At 39.0% G+C, this 15,377-nt stretch overlaps 1 protein-coding gene across 2 annotated transcripts; it reads right to left on the bottom strand.

Moving 5' to 3' along the window:
* Nucleotides 1-1,394: 1,394 nt before the first annotated feature.
* Nucleotides 1,395-11,853, bottom strand: LOC108713609 (3-galactosyl-N-acetylglucosaminide 4-alpha-L-fucosyltransferase FUT3). 2 transcript variants are annotated; one of them, XM_018257153.2, is made up of 2 exons: nt 11,804-11,853; nt 1,395-2,474 (listed from the first exon to the last, which is right to left on the bottom strand). In XM_018257153.2, the coding sequence occupies exon 2, from the start codon at nt 2,462-2,464 to the stop codon at nt 1,412-1,414; it is 1,053 nt and encodes a 350-aa protein (XP_018112642.2). In that variant the 5' UTR covers nt 2,465-2,474; nt 11,804-11,853; the 3' UTR covers nt 1,395-1,411. The 2 variants fall into 2 exon arrangements, with proteins under 2 accessions (XP_018112642.2, XP_041445506.1); XM_041589572.1 differs by lacking the exon at nt 11,804-11,853 and adding an exon at nt 8,024-8,143.
* Nucleotides 11,854-15,377: the final 3,524 nt, after the last annotated feature.

Raw genomic sequence — 15,377 nt, 5'->3', positions numbered from 1 at the left:
AGCCTGAAGATGTGGTATGAATGGCATTGACAGTATTAAAAGTTTAGAGAAAAATGAGGAACCCTCAACTTATAGGGTTGGACCATGGAAGCCTCACCTATTATTGTGTTAAATCAACATTACGGTTGTTTACTACCACCAAGTAATGCCCCTTACCTTTGTCATGGTCTAATGTCTATAGACCAGAGGTTTCATGTGCCTCTAAATCTATCACTTATTTCCCCAATCAGTGACAATGATTTTGAGACAGGATGGGGATCTAATTGATCACCTCCACCCTTCCCTATACACAGTGTAAACATTGAATGCTCTATCACACCCCAATGATCAGTTTAATTAAACCCTTTCCAAGGAATACTGGGAACATGTTTATACTAGACCATATTAGTTTAGTCACACAACCAGACTCCTTGCACAGGCCACCAGAATTCATTAACCATTAGCCTATATGATGTTTCCAGAAACAATCATTTTTTTTTTGCATACGTACCATGGAAAAAAAGAAATTACTGTAATCAGTTCGCTTGCCTACGAAAAATTGTGGTACTGGTATGGGACCTGTTATCCAAAATGCATGGGACCTGGATTTGCCGGCTAAGGGATCTTTCCATAATTTGGATCTCCATACCTTAAGCCACTAAAAAATAATTGAAACATTAATTAAACCCCAATTGGATTATTTTGGCTCCAATAAAATAATTATATTTTAGTTGGGATCAGGTACAAGGTACTGTTTTATTATTACAGAGAAAAAGGAAATCATTTAAAAAAAAATGTGAATTGTTTCATTATAACGGGGCCTATGGGTGATGGCCTTTCCTTAATTCAGAGTTTTCTGTGTAATGGGTTTCCGTATAACGGAACTTGTACATCTTTTACTATATTTATCAAAGTCTTTGGTATATAGGACAAACCAAACAAGGTTTACTGTTTGTAGGTACCACTTGCTGTGGGATTATGTGTAAGTCCTTAGATATGACCACCGTATTCAAGTGGCAAGTGAAACTGCCATTTATTGGTGCTTGATAAAAGTTTCTAGTTTCAGACATTTGAGATGTTTATCTGTACTTTTTTCTTATTCTTGGAGTATAGAAAAACATCTTAAGTATCTTCTAGGTCTGGACTGAGAGGCCAATTATTATAGGCCTTCCATCAATGCCAGATGCGCCAGTTTATAACTTGTACTTGAGCCTGGATATATTGGTATGCTTTTAAATAGTTGTTACGGCAAATAAGGTAGAGGAAAGAACCTATTGGTAAACAAAACCTTGACTTTTATCATTTATATTACATTCCTGAGCAGGTCTAATTAAGTGGCACCCACACAGGACACCCATTTGACATTGGAAAACCTGTTTTTTGTGCAAAATACTTTCAGTGAAAGTTGTCTTCAGTAGATGACCTAACGCTGTCATGTAAACCATTTCCCCAGGCTTGTTATAGTTCTAAATGCTGGGGCTTCTTTTAATACGTTACATGCCGCACAGTAATTATCAGACCACTGATTATCATGTTTTGGCTTGTATCTTGACCTCCAGTTGAAATATTGTTGGTATTTCTCATTGTCTTTGTCCAGCTGCAGAAGGTAGTCAGCCATTTGACTTGCATTAGTAAAATCATCCACATGGATGAAGGCGTCACGTGGAATAAATCGTTCATAGTTCTCCCGAGGTGGCCCAAGAACAATGGGTACAGACCGAAAGAACATTGCATTTCTCCAGAGCTTTTCTGTAATGTAGTCCCTGTGAATTGAATTTTCAAAGGAGAAATAGAACTTGTACTGAGATATCGTTTCAGAAAGCTTCTCGTTTGGTAAAGATTCATGCTGTCTCCCAAACACATCAATTTTTATATATTTTTTTATCTGTTCATAAAACTGCACCCGTCTTGATCCAGGATTCCAGTTACTCACGGCCCAAGCTACAAGCTTTGACTTTTCTGGAATAGTAAAATTTTGGTTACTTTTGTCCGGCAAAAGATATCCATAAGGCGTAAAGATGTCAGAGTCAGCTCGGTAGGACATAGTTAGATTCATCAGATTGTCCATCATACCCAGGTTTGGACTGTGGCTTGGGGATTCTAAGTTGAACCACACCCAATACTGGCCCGGGGGTCTGGGTATCTGGGGCAACTGACTTCTGGAGCCACACACATCTCGGTGATGGAAAATAACAGCATTTGCAGTGGAATACTTTTCACGATCATCCGTGAACCAACATCCTTGTTCTGAGGGTTTCTTGCATTTGTTTAAAGGAAAACGAGATCCAAATGGCCAAGTCCACAGCAAAATAACCAATGGATGTTCTTTTGAGGCGTCCGGTGAAAGTGTCTGGTAATCTGGATTGGAGGTATGGGAGCAATACTTGGGAGTTTTGTAGTAAGAAAATGCAATCATGGCAAATATGGCCTGTATGAAGAAAAATACGACATAGTGGTTGCATGACGGTAAGTTCTGCATGGTCATTTGTTCATTGCTGGTAAAGAAAAAAATGATAAATATTAGCATAAACAAATTTGTCAGCTCCATAATTAATAAGCTAAATTGTCACATTTCTTATAAAGGGGTGTATAGTTGAACTGGATGGCCCGCTTTTGGCAGGATGGAACCATTAGCAACCATGCAGAAGTGCCTTAAAGGAGAAGGAAAGGCTTGGTGCCAAATGTTAGGCACCACCAAGTGATTGTATTGACTTACCTGAAACCACCGGGCCGGTGTTCCTAACTGAAGAAAACTGCACCCGTGGTTATACCAGCGAGCACCACGGATCGATCTTCTTCCGTCTTCCAATTTCTTCACATGCGCAGTATCAGGAAAAGCCAAACTTTAACTAAAAAGTCGGTTATTTCGTTCGCATGCGTCTGCCCCGGGAAATTTATAAAAAGGAGACGGAAGCCAGATCGCTCCATGGTGCTCACTGGTATAACCCCGGGCCGGTGCAGTTTTCTGCTGATAGGAGCACCGGCCCGGGGTTTCAGGTAAGTCAATACATTCACTTGGGGGTGCCTAACATTTGACACCCCCAAGTATGAAACAACTTTCCCTCTCCTTTAATGAATTCTCCATTTCATACATGACCCCTAAAGTATAGTAATGAAGGAACTAGTCTACTGTATGTAAATCAGTTGTTCTTCATGTTTAATGTTTCATGGTTTTCAAATTATTAACCTTCCCTTTCTGCCTCTTTCTGGTGTGCAACTGAGAATTCTGGGGTCACTGACCCCAACAACCAAATATAAACCCACCTTGAAATGAGACTTGTGCTAGGGTAATTAAGTCCGATAGCAGTGGAATGGGTTATTCACCTTTAAATTACATTTTAGTATGATGTAGACAATGTTTGCAATTGGTCTTCAATTGATTTTTATTTCAACATTTTTTGTTATTTAGCTTTTTGTTCAGTAGTTCTCTAGTTTGTTATTTTTAGGAACTATTTAGTTGCTAGTTTATAATATTCCCTAGCATCCAAGCAGTGGTTTGTATAAAAGATTGGAATAAGTAAAGCAGGGGGACTGAATAGGAAAACAAGTAATAAAAAGTAACAATAAAATTGTAGCCTCACAGAGCAATAGTTTTTTACCTGCTGGGGTCAGTGACTCTCATTTGAAAGCTGGAAAGAGGCAGAAGAGGGAGGCAAATAACTTAAACTCTACAGAGAAATAAGACTTCTTGCTAGGGATAGGACATTCTATAACATTCTAAGGGGCAGATTTTTTCAAAGGCTGATTTTTGAATGAAAATAATTTGAATTTCGAGCTATTTTTTGTGTACTTTGACTAGGGAGTAGTCCATATTCGATTTGAATTTGAAAAAAATTAGAAAATTAGAATATTGAAATTTATCATGCACTGTCTCTTTAAAAATTCGACTTCGACCATTCACCATCTAAAACCTGCCGAATACGGACCTATTCGATCGAAAACGGACAAAAAAAAAACTTTGACTTAATTTCGGTTGGTCTTGTTTTTTCAATTCGAAATTCGACCCTTGATAAATATGCTCCTAAAAGTTAACTTAAAGGTGAACCACCCCTTTAATATTCCAAGCCTGAGACAAATAGGTAAATAAAATGTCCTGAGCATAGCAGAACATAGTCATTCCATATGTAACTGGAACATCAAAAAACCCAAGCAACGACCCAGGGACAGAAGTTGGTACGCCCCAAAGACCCAATACCAAAGCATGTGAAAAGTAATGTGATCGACAGAGAGGACTTTTGTTTTGTATTCTTTAAAAACTCCAATTTGGTGAGACTTTGATTTGCTGTTTCCTACTATAGCACAGAACTTGTACTTTATTTATTTTGTCTGCTGTGAAAATAAACCACAGGCAGGAGCCTGCTAAGTTTTGTTGCCAACCTGAGCCTCCTGGAATTTGTTTGCCTGATCCCTACCCACTGCCACGAGTAATTCCCCTCACAACATCTAAATCGAAAGGGACACTCCTTTGAGGACAACCATGAACAAAAAAATAAAATAAAGGAGAACTAACCCCTAAAAAAAACAAATGAAGCTAAGATCGTCATATTTTACGTTTGGCTGCCGAGTCTTCTATGGCGTGCGTGGCGCGCATCTCCTTGACTTATGTGCAACGACGTTGGCGTGATGGCGTCATCACGCCGAATGGAGCGAAATTTAAATTTATCACTGCCCGTTGTTAGGTTCCATTTCTGAGTTCCTGGGTACGTTCTATTTGTATTCTGATTCCTGTTTTGACCCTGCCTTCCTGACTTTGCTGACTTCTGTGATCCTGACCTCTGCCTGTTATCCGACTATTCTGAAATCCGTTATCCGACCCGTGCCTGGCTTGACTCTTGTGAGCTGATCTTCTGGTTTTGCCCTTGCCTGTCGGACTTCGCTTGTATTCTGCCCGCAAAATCGTTCCAGAAGTGTTATTTCTTGAATCACAGAATGTGCACTTTACAAAAAGATTAGTTTTTTGGGTGTGAATGTGCTTTTTGTACTTTTTACCATGCATAAAATGCAGACTTGATAGACATTCGTTTCATTAGCTATACAGTAGTTGCTTCACTTGTCTTAAACATTCAGTTTCTCAGTACATAGCAGTTATAGGATCCATCACAAAAAAACGCTTATCTAGAAAGCTGTGAATGATGGGAAGGTCATCTCCTATAGGATCCATTCTAATGATATAAGTGGATAATAATTTCCTTTTTCCCTGTAATAACAAAGGGATTGGGGGAGCATCAGCAGTTTCCGGTGGGTCTGGGCTGCCACGGCCATAGGATTTTGTCCAGGTGTCCCGCCAGCCCATTTTGACACTGGGTTTATTGAATTTTTAAATGATATATATAGTAGACTTTAAGGGGCACATTTACTTAGGCTTCGATTGTCGAAGTTAAATCCTTCGACTTCGAATATCGTCTTCCATTATTCGTTCGATCGAACGATCGAACGATTAAATCCTTCGATTTTAATCCATCGATCGAACGAATTTCCTTCGATCAAAAAAAGATAGGAAAGCCTAGGTTTTAGGTGGTGAAGTAGGGGGGTCAAAGTTTTTTTTTAAAGAGACAGTACTTCGACTATCGAATGGTCGAATAGTTGAACGATTTTTAGTTTGAATTGTTCGATTCAAAGTCGAAGTCGTAGTCGAAGGTCGAAGTAGCCAATTCGATGGTCGAAGTAGCCAAAAAAAACTTCGAAATTCAAAGTTTTTTTATTCTATATTCCTTCACTCGAGCTAAGTAAATGTGCCCCCAAGTATGGAGATCCAAATAAGGGAAAGACCCCTTATCCAGAAAGCCCCAAATCCCAAGCATTCTGCATAACAGCATAAATCTCTATTCATTATGCTGCTCAGTCCTTCCAGCCTGCCTTTCCCAATGCATTTCACAAATGTTCCCATGGTTTGCCAAATGGGGCAGATTTGCTCATCATTTACAGTGTCATCTTCTTTTCTTGATGTCATTTTTTAGATTTCTCTGATCTTGGTTAAAAAAATGTAGCCACCAAAACATGTTTGTTTTCTTTTTGCTTTGCCAAGAAAATTTTGACAAAAGCTTTGATCAAGTTTTGTAACATCTGTAAGTTTCAATAAAAGGGGAAGATAACTTGGGCAATATCAGCTTTAAAAAAATTCCTAATAAATGATAAAGACGTGAGTATAATTCCCACCCAGTTTGAACTGCCAGTAGTGAATTTAATATTTTGAAAGCATCAGTCAAAAAGCAGTTTGAACAATTTCAAAGATCTCTGTCTGATTGAAACTGATAATATATCCTGGAACATAAAAATTAAAAAAATTAAAAAAAGTACCAACTGACTGGTATTTTGGACAATGAGAAGTGAGTCATCAGCGAAAGCTAACACTTGCAGGGTTTTTTCATTTTTTCTAATACTTTGGAATCAGTCGTTTTTGTTTGCGTATCAAAAGAGTAGTTCCATTAAGATAATAACAAGTAGGGGAGATAGGGGACAACTTTGTCTAATGCCATTATGAAGAGAAAACAAATTGGATTGTTCTTCCTGATCTGACCTGAACAGCATCAAAACTGTTTCAAGACTTAAATAATGAAAAGGTATTACAGGTATGGAATCTGTTATCCAGAAACCTGTTATCCAGAAAGCACCGAATTACTGGAAGTCCCATAGACTCCATTTTATTCAGATAATTCAAATTTTTTTTAAAAATGATTTCCTTTTTCTCTGTGGTATTAAAACAGTACGTTCTAATCAATTCTAACTAGATATAATTAATCCCTATGGAATACAAAATAATCCTATTGGGGTTGTTTAATGTTTAAATTATTTTTCAGTAGACTTAAAGGAGAATTCAATCCTAACTTTAAAAAACCCCTACCCCCTACCCTACATAGACCCCCCTCCCTCCTCCCCCCAGCCGGCGTGGAGGTGCATGTGCAGTTTTAGCAATTTACTGTTTCGCGACAACTGCGCATGCTCTGAAACTCACAAAAATTGCAGAAGTGCCGGTCTCGTTCCGAAGATTACCGAAGCGGCTGAAGATGGCGCCCGTGAACTCCGATGCCTGAATCTGCACCGAGGGGTAATTAAAACATTAGGGGCATTTGCCCGGGGTAACACTTATGCTGGGGGGAGGAGGGAGGGGGTCTATGTAGGATCACATAGGACTTCTCATCTCCATACAGAATACATCACACTATTGAGGCTACAGTAACTTACTATACTTATTTTCTTACTCTGAAGGAGCTTTGCAAGATGGGTAATTACACTGTCCGTATAGGTTCCTCTGTTCTTCAGGTTTTTCTTTTCAAGCAGGAGAACAGGTGAGATAAGAAATGGAAACATATCCAAAGCAGCAAGATGGGCTCATTCAAACTGATTCTCATTCTACTGAGCATGTGCACCACCCAGGGCAGTTGCAAGGAACCCCTGGACAATTATAAAGATGGCATTGCGGCACTCAATAGAAATCTGTTCTGGCACACGGTCTGAGGTTAGTAATTTTGATTAATTATTTAGTTTTTTGTTTTTAAAGGGGAGGTTCATATTTAAGTTAACTTTTAGCAACTTTTCAATTGGGACTTGATTTTTTATTCTTTATAGTTTTTGAACTATTTGCCTTCAGACTCTTTCCAGCTTTCAAATTGGGGGTCACTGACCCCATCCAAATGCTCTGTAAGGCTACATATTTATTGTTATTGCTACTTTTTATTACTCACTTTTCTATTCTCTCCTGTTCATATTCCAGTCTCCTATTCAAATCAGTGCATGGTAGCTAGGGTAAGTTGGATCCTAGCAAGCAGATTGCTGAAATGACAAACTGGAGAGCTGCCGAATAAAAAGCTAAATAACTCAAAAAAGACAAATAATAAAAAATGAAAACCAATTGCGGGTTGTCTCAGAATATCACTCTCTATATCATATTAAAAGGCAATTTAAAGGTGAACAACCCCTTTAAGCCTATGTTTAACCCCATAGGAAAAAATGGAAAAGAACATTAATAAATAACTATATGCATTTCTGTGAAAAGAAATACTACTGACAAGGGTTCATTGAGCTGGTGAAAATTCCAGGCACGTACCTCTTCAGTTTATCTATGCGAATTCTGGCCCCAGCATGGGGAGAGATCACGGATGGAGTTTTGCCTTGGGTGCCCTTAACACTCGGCACTGATTTGCATCCAGTGATTACACTTCACACATGTCACTGCTCCATGGAATGAACCCTATACCTTTTGGAAGGGCTGATTTATAACATTCACTGTTTTGTCACCTAACAAACAGTATGGTCACACCTTTTGGTTAAAAAATGACCCCCTCACCTGTTCTTTCCAGGAAAAAGTCACACATCCTGAAATATAATATGCCGTTACAAATACAGTAGTTTAAGCTTAGTGAAGGCATCAGCGTGTTTATATATTTGTCAAGGCAAGATCCTATTTAACACCTTGCTCTATATACATATATATATATATATATATATATATATATATATATATATATACACAATGGAATGTACACAGAGGTCATTGTTGACCCAGGTTTCACAAGACCTACTATAAAACTAGATAAATACTCTGCTTGGTTGGTACTTATTTTACGGTAGCAACCAATCAGCAGGTAGCATTCACTGGACAGCTGTTGGAAAACAAACATCTAATTGGTTGGTCAGGGTTACTAGATATTTTATTTATCTATTTTATCATTTTTATTACATTGTCCTGATTGTTTAATACAGAATTTTCACGACTCAACTAGGGATGCACTGAATCCACTTTTTTGGATTCGGCCGAACCCCCGAATCCTTCGCGATGGATTGCCCGAATACTGAACCGAATCCGAATCCTAATTTGAATATGCAAATTAGGGATGGGAAAACATTTCTTACTTCCTTACTTTGTGACAAAAAGTCATGTGATTTCCCTCCACGCCCCTAATTTGCATATGCCAATCAGGATTTGGTTCGGCCGGACAGAAGGATTGGCCGAATCTGAATCCTGCTGAAAAAGACCAAATCCTGGCCAAATCCCAAACCAAACTAATCCCCCGTATTGCTCACACCTGTGATCCCCCAGAAATTGTTCACACTTGTAAAACCTCTATTGTTCACATCCTAAACCCCTGTACTGTTCACACCTGAGACCCAGACTGAAACTGCCCACATTGTTCACCTGTTCACACTTTATACAAAATGCTAATGGGCCCCACACACTGTGTCACTGTATGTAGTTCATATGCTCCTTGTGTGTGCCCTGCTCTGCCAGTGTGTGACATACTCTGCCTGTGTGTGACATACTCTGCCTATGTGTGACATACTCTGCTTGTGTGTGCCCTGCTCTGCCTGTGTTTGACATACTCTGCCTGTATGTGACATACTCTTCCTGTGTGTGTCCTGCTCTGCCTGTGTGTGACATACTCTTCCTGTGTGTGACATACTCTTCATGTGTGTGCCCTGCTCTGCCTGTGTATGACATACTCTGCCTGTGTGTGACATACTCTGCATGTGTGTGACATACTCTGCCTGTGTGTGACATACTCTGCCTGTGTGTGCCCTGCTCTGCCTGTGTGTGACATACTCTGCCTGTGTGTGCCCTTGATAACACAGAAGTTGGACAGCACTGTTATAGAGCATTTGTTTTTAGATGGGGTCAGTGATCCCTATTTGAAAGCTGGAAAAAGTCTGAAAAAAATGAAGGCTAATTGAATTGACGCTTAGAATTAGCCATTCCTTAACATACTAAAAGTTAACTTAAGGATAAACCACCCGACCATAGACGATGGCCTGACGATATCCATGTACAGGCATGGGACCTGCTATCCAGAGTGCTCGGTACCTGGGGTTTTCCGGATAACGAATATTTCCTTAATTTGGATCTTCATACCTTAAGTCTACTGTTTACTAATCATGTAAACATTAAATAAACCCAATAGGCTGGTTTTGCTTCCAATAAGGATTAATGATATCTTAGTTGGGATCAAGTACAAGCTATTGTTTTATTATTACACAGAAAAAGGAAATCATTTGTAAAATTTGGATTATTTGGATAAAATGGAATCTATGGGAGACGCCCATTCCGTAATTCGGAACTCTCTGGATAACGGGTTTCTGGATAACCTGTACTATCTTCAAATGATCAGAACAATAGAAGCAGTTTATAACCCTTAATATGGTACCTGGTTGTGTGACCCTAGAGCCAATCAGGCGAATACCTACAAGAATCGCTCCACTGAGAAGTCACAGAGTAGTTCCGTGACCATATAAAGCATGAAGTCACATTAAAAGGAACATTATCCTTCATATATACCTATAGCTTTATAAAGATGCTTGGGTGTCCGCACTTCTTTGTCGCAGGCAAGGTGCACGATCAATTGGAATGATACAATCGATGCAGGGATCAGTACACTCTAGTAAAGGTGAATTAAAGTGTTTTTATTTGTAACACAGTATTGTCCAACGTTTCGGTCCCACCTGGGGACCTTTATCAAGGACCCTACCTATAGCTTTATATATTTGCACTGTGTATGTATGTAAATATATATATATATATATATATATGCTTTTTCTAACATTTTTTGCACATTTGTCCAAAGACAGAAGAGAAGCAAAATACTACTTCCCATATCAACAGTTCATCATTGGTGACCTAATGGAAGTGTCAGCTTATGCTTTATAATGCCCAGGGGGAAAACCTGTATTTTAGCTTTCCAGTACTGAACATCCTAGTAATATGGAACAACTTGTAGTGTTTTAATGTACTTTATTGCTCACAAAACATAACAGGCACAAGCATGGATGGGTATTGTTGACTGTTCAGGACATGATTTTCCATTGCCGATTCAAATTTTAGCAGAATAATATAGTGCTGATGCTGCTCGACAGGTTACATGCCAAGAGACAGATACAGAACAGCACATCATTCATCAGAAACTGCATTAGTATGTCTGCTATTTCTAGTACTATCATTATAACACATTGTTATTGTAACCACCCTAGAGATTTGCAGAACATCGTTAAATTTGAATTACAGGGGTGGTTCTCCTTCAAGTTAACTTTTAGTATGTTATAAAATGGCCAATTCTAAGCAACTTTTCAATTGGTCTTCATTAAATATTTTAATGAATTACCTTCTTCTTCTGACTCTCTCCAGCTTTCAAATGGGGGTCACTGACCCCATGTAAACAACAAATGCTCTCAAAGGCTAAAAATGTATTGTCACAGCTAATTCTTATTACTCAACTTTCTATTCAAGCCCTTTCCTATTCATATTCCAGTCTCTCGTTTAAATCGATGCATGGCTGCTAGGATTATTTGGACCCTAGCAACCAGTTTGCTGAAATTGCAAACTGGAGAGCGGCTGAATATAAAGCTAAATAACTCAAAAACCACAAATATTAAAAAAACGAAAAAACAAATTGTCTCAGACTATCATTCTGTACATCATACTAAAAGTCAATTTAAAGGCGAACAACCCCTTTAATGAAATATAATGCAGATTACATATTTTTTTGTAAGTGTGCTTTGAATATAGTGTCGATCTATTCACCTCTAGATTGCCGTCAAATAATCTCAAGAGCAATTAAAATACACCTTACAATAGAATTTTTTTATAGGTCTCTTTTTACCCTCATATTCATTTGATTGCTGCAGAATTTTGCAGGGAAAATGGGTTCTTCAATTTCTGATAAAAATTAATTTGAATGCGATTAATTAATAATGCACCCCCTTTGCCCACAATTTAAATGCTCCCCCACTCCACAGTATATTGTGATAGAATAGGTATTATACAGCAACCATTCCATGTCTTATCTGGTGCATTAACCCATTAAACCCATTATGGATTCAAGTTTCAGGTGGATCTTACCTGTAGTGTGATCTCCACTGGAGAAAGCATCAGTCTTGTAAATGTTAGAGAGATTGGTTTGTGTTTAAAAAGTAGGATGAGAAAACTTCTATGACCCCACCTTCTTCAGCCTTATCCATAAACCTCCCTCTCTCTCTTCTACCTTTAATTTATATGGGCACAGTGTCAAATTAACCTGTTGTAGCTTTCTTGTGTGCAAGGGCACCCACAAGGGAAGCAGATTGACGTTAGTATCCTTTTAATCCTCATATCAATTATGTGTACTTATGTGTACGGAGAGAGTAAGGGCTATTATTATTATTGCTTTCACTTCCAGCCTGTTAAGGCATTATAAAAATAACAAATCTTTCATCAGAGAGTTCAGTATAAACACTGACATTTCAAATGCATGCCTTTGATATAATACAGCTAAGAACTGCAGCAGTACTTGTGCCTCCCTATGCATTATGGGCTTTGTAGTTCATTTATATATGCCAGCAACTCTTTAACAATAGCCCATTGCGATGCACATTTTTTTTAACTCTTATGAATTCGGGTATACTCGAAATTCGATAGGGAGGTTATTTAAGAAAAAAAATTGAATATCTAAAACTCGAACGAATATTACCGACCCGAAAACTCGAATCGAATTCGACTATACTCAAATCAAATTTTTTTTTCTAAAAAAAAATTGAATGTCATATCTTCAAATAGGTCACTGGACTTATACATGAACTCGGCAGGTTTAAGGTCTAATTCCAATTATTTCCCAGGGTATATGTATGATAAATCTCGAAATTCAAATTGAGTTTGGATAATTCACAATTCGTATTTGAGAGGTTTTGACCAAAATAAAATGGAAAATTCAAATTCAAATGTACTATTCGAACCTTAATAAATCTGCCCCCTGCTTTGTTGAAATGCATAGAATCGTCACACAATATTGTCTGAAGCAGTAAAGCGGGGAGCACTGCAGACAGGTGGTACAGGCGGGGAACTGAGCCGAGCATGGAATGTGGGCGGGACCAGGGGGAGTAACAGGTGTGGCCAAATCACGAACCAGATCCTCCCCTCTGCATCATGGCTCTGTCCCTTTAAGACACTATGCCACATTTTGGCCACCCTTTTCCTTTTCCCTGCCACCCAGTATTGCTCCTGATAAAAGATGGTAAGCCTAACCTCAGGAAGAGCCCTACACTTTGGGAACAACTGCCCTAGAATCTAGGGCCTAACTAAAAGCTCAGTGTGGGGCTATGGAATGGCTAAAGCACATACCGTATATACTCGAGTATAAGCCGTCCCGAGTATAAGCCGAAGTACCTAATTTTACCTCCAAAAACTGGGAAAGCTTATTGACTCGAGTATAAGCCGAGGGTGAGAAATGCAGCAGCTTCTGGTAAATTTCGATCAAAAAATTTAGGGTTTCTGCTCCCATTGGAGGTGCCGGTGTCTCGTTTTTGGATGCCGGCGACCATTCTTGGATGCCGGCGAATATTCTTGGAGACTATTCTTGGACGCCGGCGACCGTTTTTGCGCTTGACCCGAGTATAAGCCGAGGTAGAGATTTTCAGCATATATTGGGGGCTGAAAAACTCGGCTTATACTCGAGTATATACGGTAAGTGTCATTGGGGGTCATTTATAAACTTTGCATACCAAAATTGCCCTGCTGTGCCTCTCTTTCCTTCACATTTGCTTTGCACACAAATGGCTCACAAATAAGGGTGCTTGAGTGAGTGTGGCCACTGTGCATGGTTGTTGTGTGCCAATATAGCAACTGTCATTTTTTTGCCAATATAAATTCACAATTTGTGAAAACTATGTAAGCTGATACACTACAGATATTAAAGTGCCATGGACTGTGCTGTAAGAGGCTAAATAATTCCAAACCTTTAACAATAAAATAAGTTAAAACTAAGTTTAAAAATTGTTTAAAGGTGTTGTTCACCTTCTAATTAACTTTTAGTATGATGTAGAGAGTTATATTCTGCGACAATTTGCAGTTGGTTTTCATTTTTTTATTATTTGTAGTTTTTGAGTTATTTAGCTTTTTATTCAGCAGCTTTCCAGTATGCAATCTTAACAATCTGGTTGCCAGGGCCCAAATTATCCTACCAACCATGCACTGTTTGAATAATATGCATCATGGATAAGGGAGTGCCTGAATCATCATCATCATCATTTAGAAAGATGAGTAATAATAAGTAACAATAACAATACATGTGTTGCCTTACAGAGCATTTCTTTTTTAGACGGGGTCAGTGAGTCAAGAAGCAGGAAAATAATTCAACAACCATAAAAAGAATAAATGAAGGCCAGTTGAAATGTTGCTTAGAATAGGTCATTCTATAACATACTAAAAGTTAACTTAAAGGGGAACCACCCCTTTAAACTAGGCCCATCTTTGACATATTAATAGTTTATTTCACCGTGGAAATCCTTATCATCATGGGTCATGCCTCCAACTGCAGAGAATTGAGTGCAGATCCATGTACTAAAGTTGCTGTTGCTAAGAGACCTTGCCGGGTCAAAGGAGGACCAGTACCACCATTGCAGTAGAAGTGAACTGCAGGAGTGCTGTAGACACAACACATTATTCTGCCATGTTCTTCATGCCATCTGAGAACAATTCCTGATAAATAACATGCCAACTGGGTGACCCAAGAACAATGCTACTCTTTTTTGACTGAACTTGTTGTTAGAAGCCTTTTTTTCCCTCAATGATAAATAAAGGCAGTAATGTGTTTAAGACATTGTTTAAACACAGAGTGATTGAGAGACAGTCTGATGGAATTAGGGAATGGTTACAGATCTGGTGAGATGCTGAGGGCTAGATCATTAGTAGGGATGTAGCGAACGTCGGAAAAAATGTTCGCGAACATATTCGCGAACTTGCGTCAAAAATGCGAACGGTTCGCGAACGTCGCGAACCCCATAGACTTCAATGGGAAGGCGAATTTTAAAAGCTAGAAAAGACATTTCTGGCCAGAAAAATGATTTTAAAGTTGTTTAAAGGGTGCAACGACCTGGACAGTGGCATGCCAGAGGGGGATCAAGGGCAAAAATGTATCGGAAAAATACATTGTTGACACAGCGCTGCGTTTTGTGCTGTAAAGGGCAGAAATCACACTACATCACTCAGGTGATGTTTCTGGACACGGAATGTGAAAAAGCTCACACAGCGAGGTGGCACTTGGTTAAAGACTGGGAAAACAATGCCTGCAAGGGCAACGTATACAGTAGTGGATACGGAATATATTATTGCTGCTGTAAAAACATCACTCAGGTGATGTTTACGGACACGGAATTATTATTGTTATTTAGACAGAATGTGAAAAAGCTCACACAGCTAGGTGGCACTTGCATACCTCCCAACTGTCCCTCTTTTGACCACTCAACCCCCTGTCCCTCTTTTGTACTGGAAAGTCCCTCTTTTCTCTGCACTGAACAGCCAGAAAAAACCCAGTTTCTAACTTAATTAGCTTTTGGCAGAGAGCTCAGAACAGCTAACAGGTGCAAATAAGATACTTTGTAACAATTTTGACTCTGGTTGGTGCTGGTGGTGGTGAACTACTAGGAGGAGCAGCACACCAGTC

Source organism: Xenopus laevis, chromosome 4L (assembly GCF_017654675.1).
Source record: "Xenopus laevis strain J_2021 chromosome 4L, Xenopus_laevis_v10.1, whole genome shotgun sequence".
Taxonomy (NCBI): domain Eukaryota; kingdom Metazoa; phylum Chordata; class Amphibia; order Anura; family Pipidae; genus Xenopus; species Xenopus laevis.
The sequence above is the reverse complement of the archived record's forward strand: the minus strand, read 5'-3'. Positions and strand labels throughout refer to the sequence as shown.

Excerpts from the sequence above, each read along its gene's own strand:
- LOC108713609 (XM_018257153.2), bottom strand. The coding sequence starts at position 2,464 with ATGACCATGCAGAACTTACCGTCATGCAACCACTATGTCGTATTTTTC.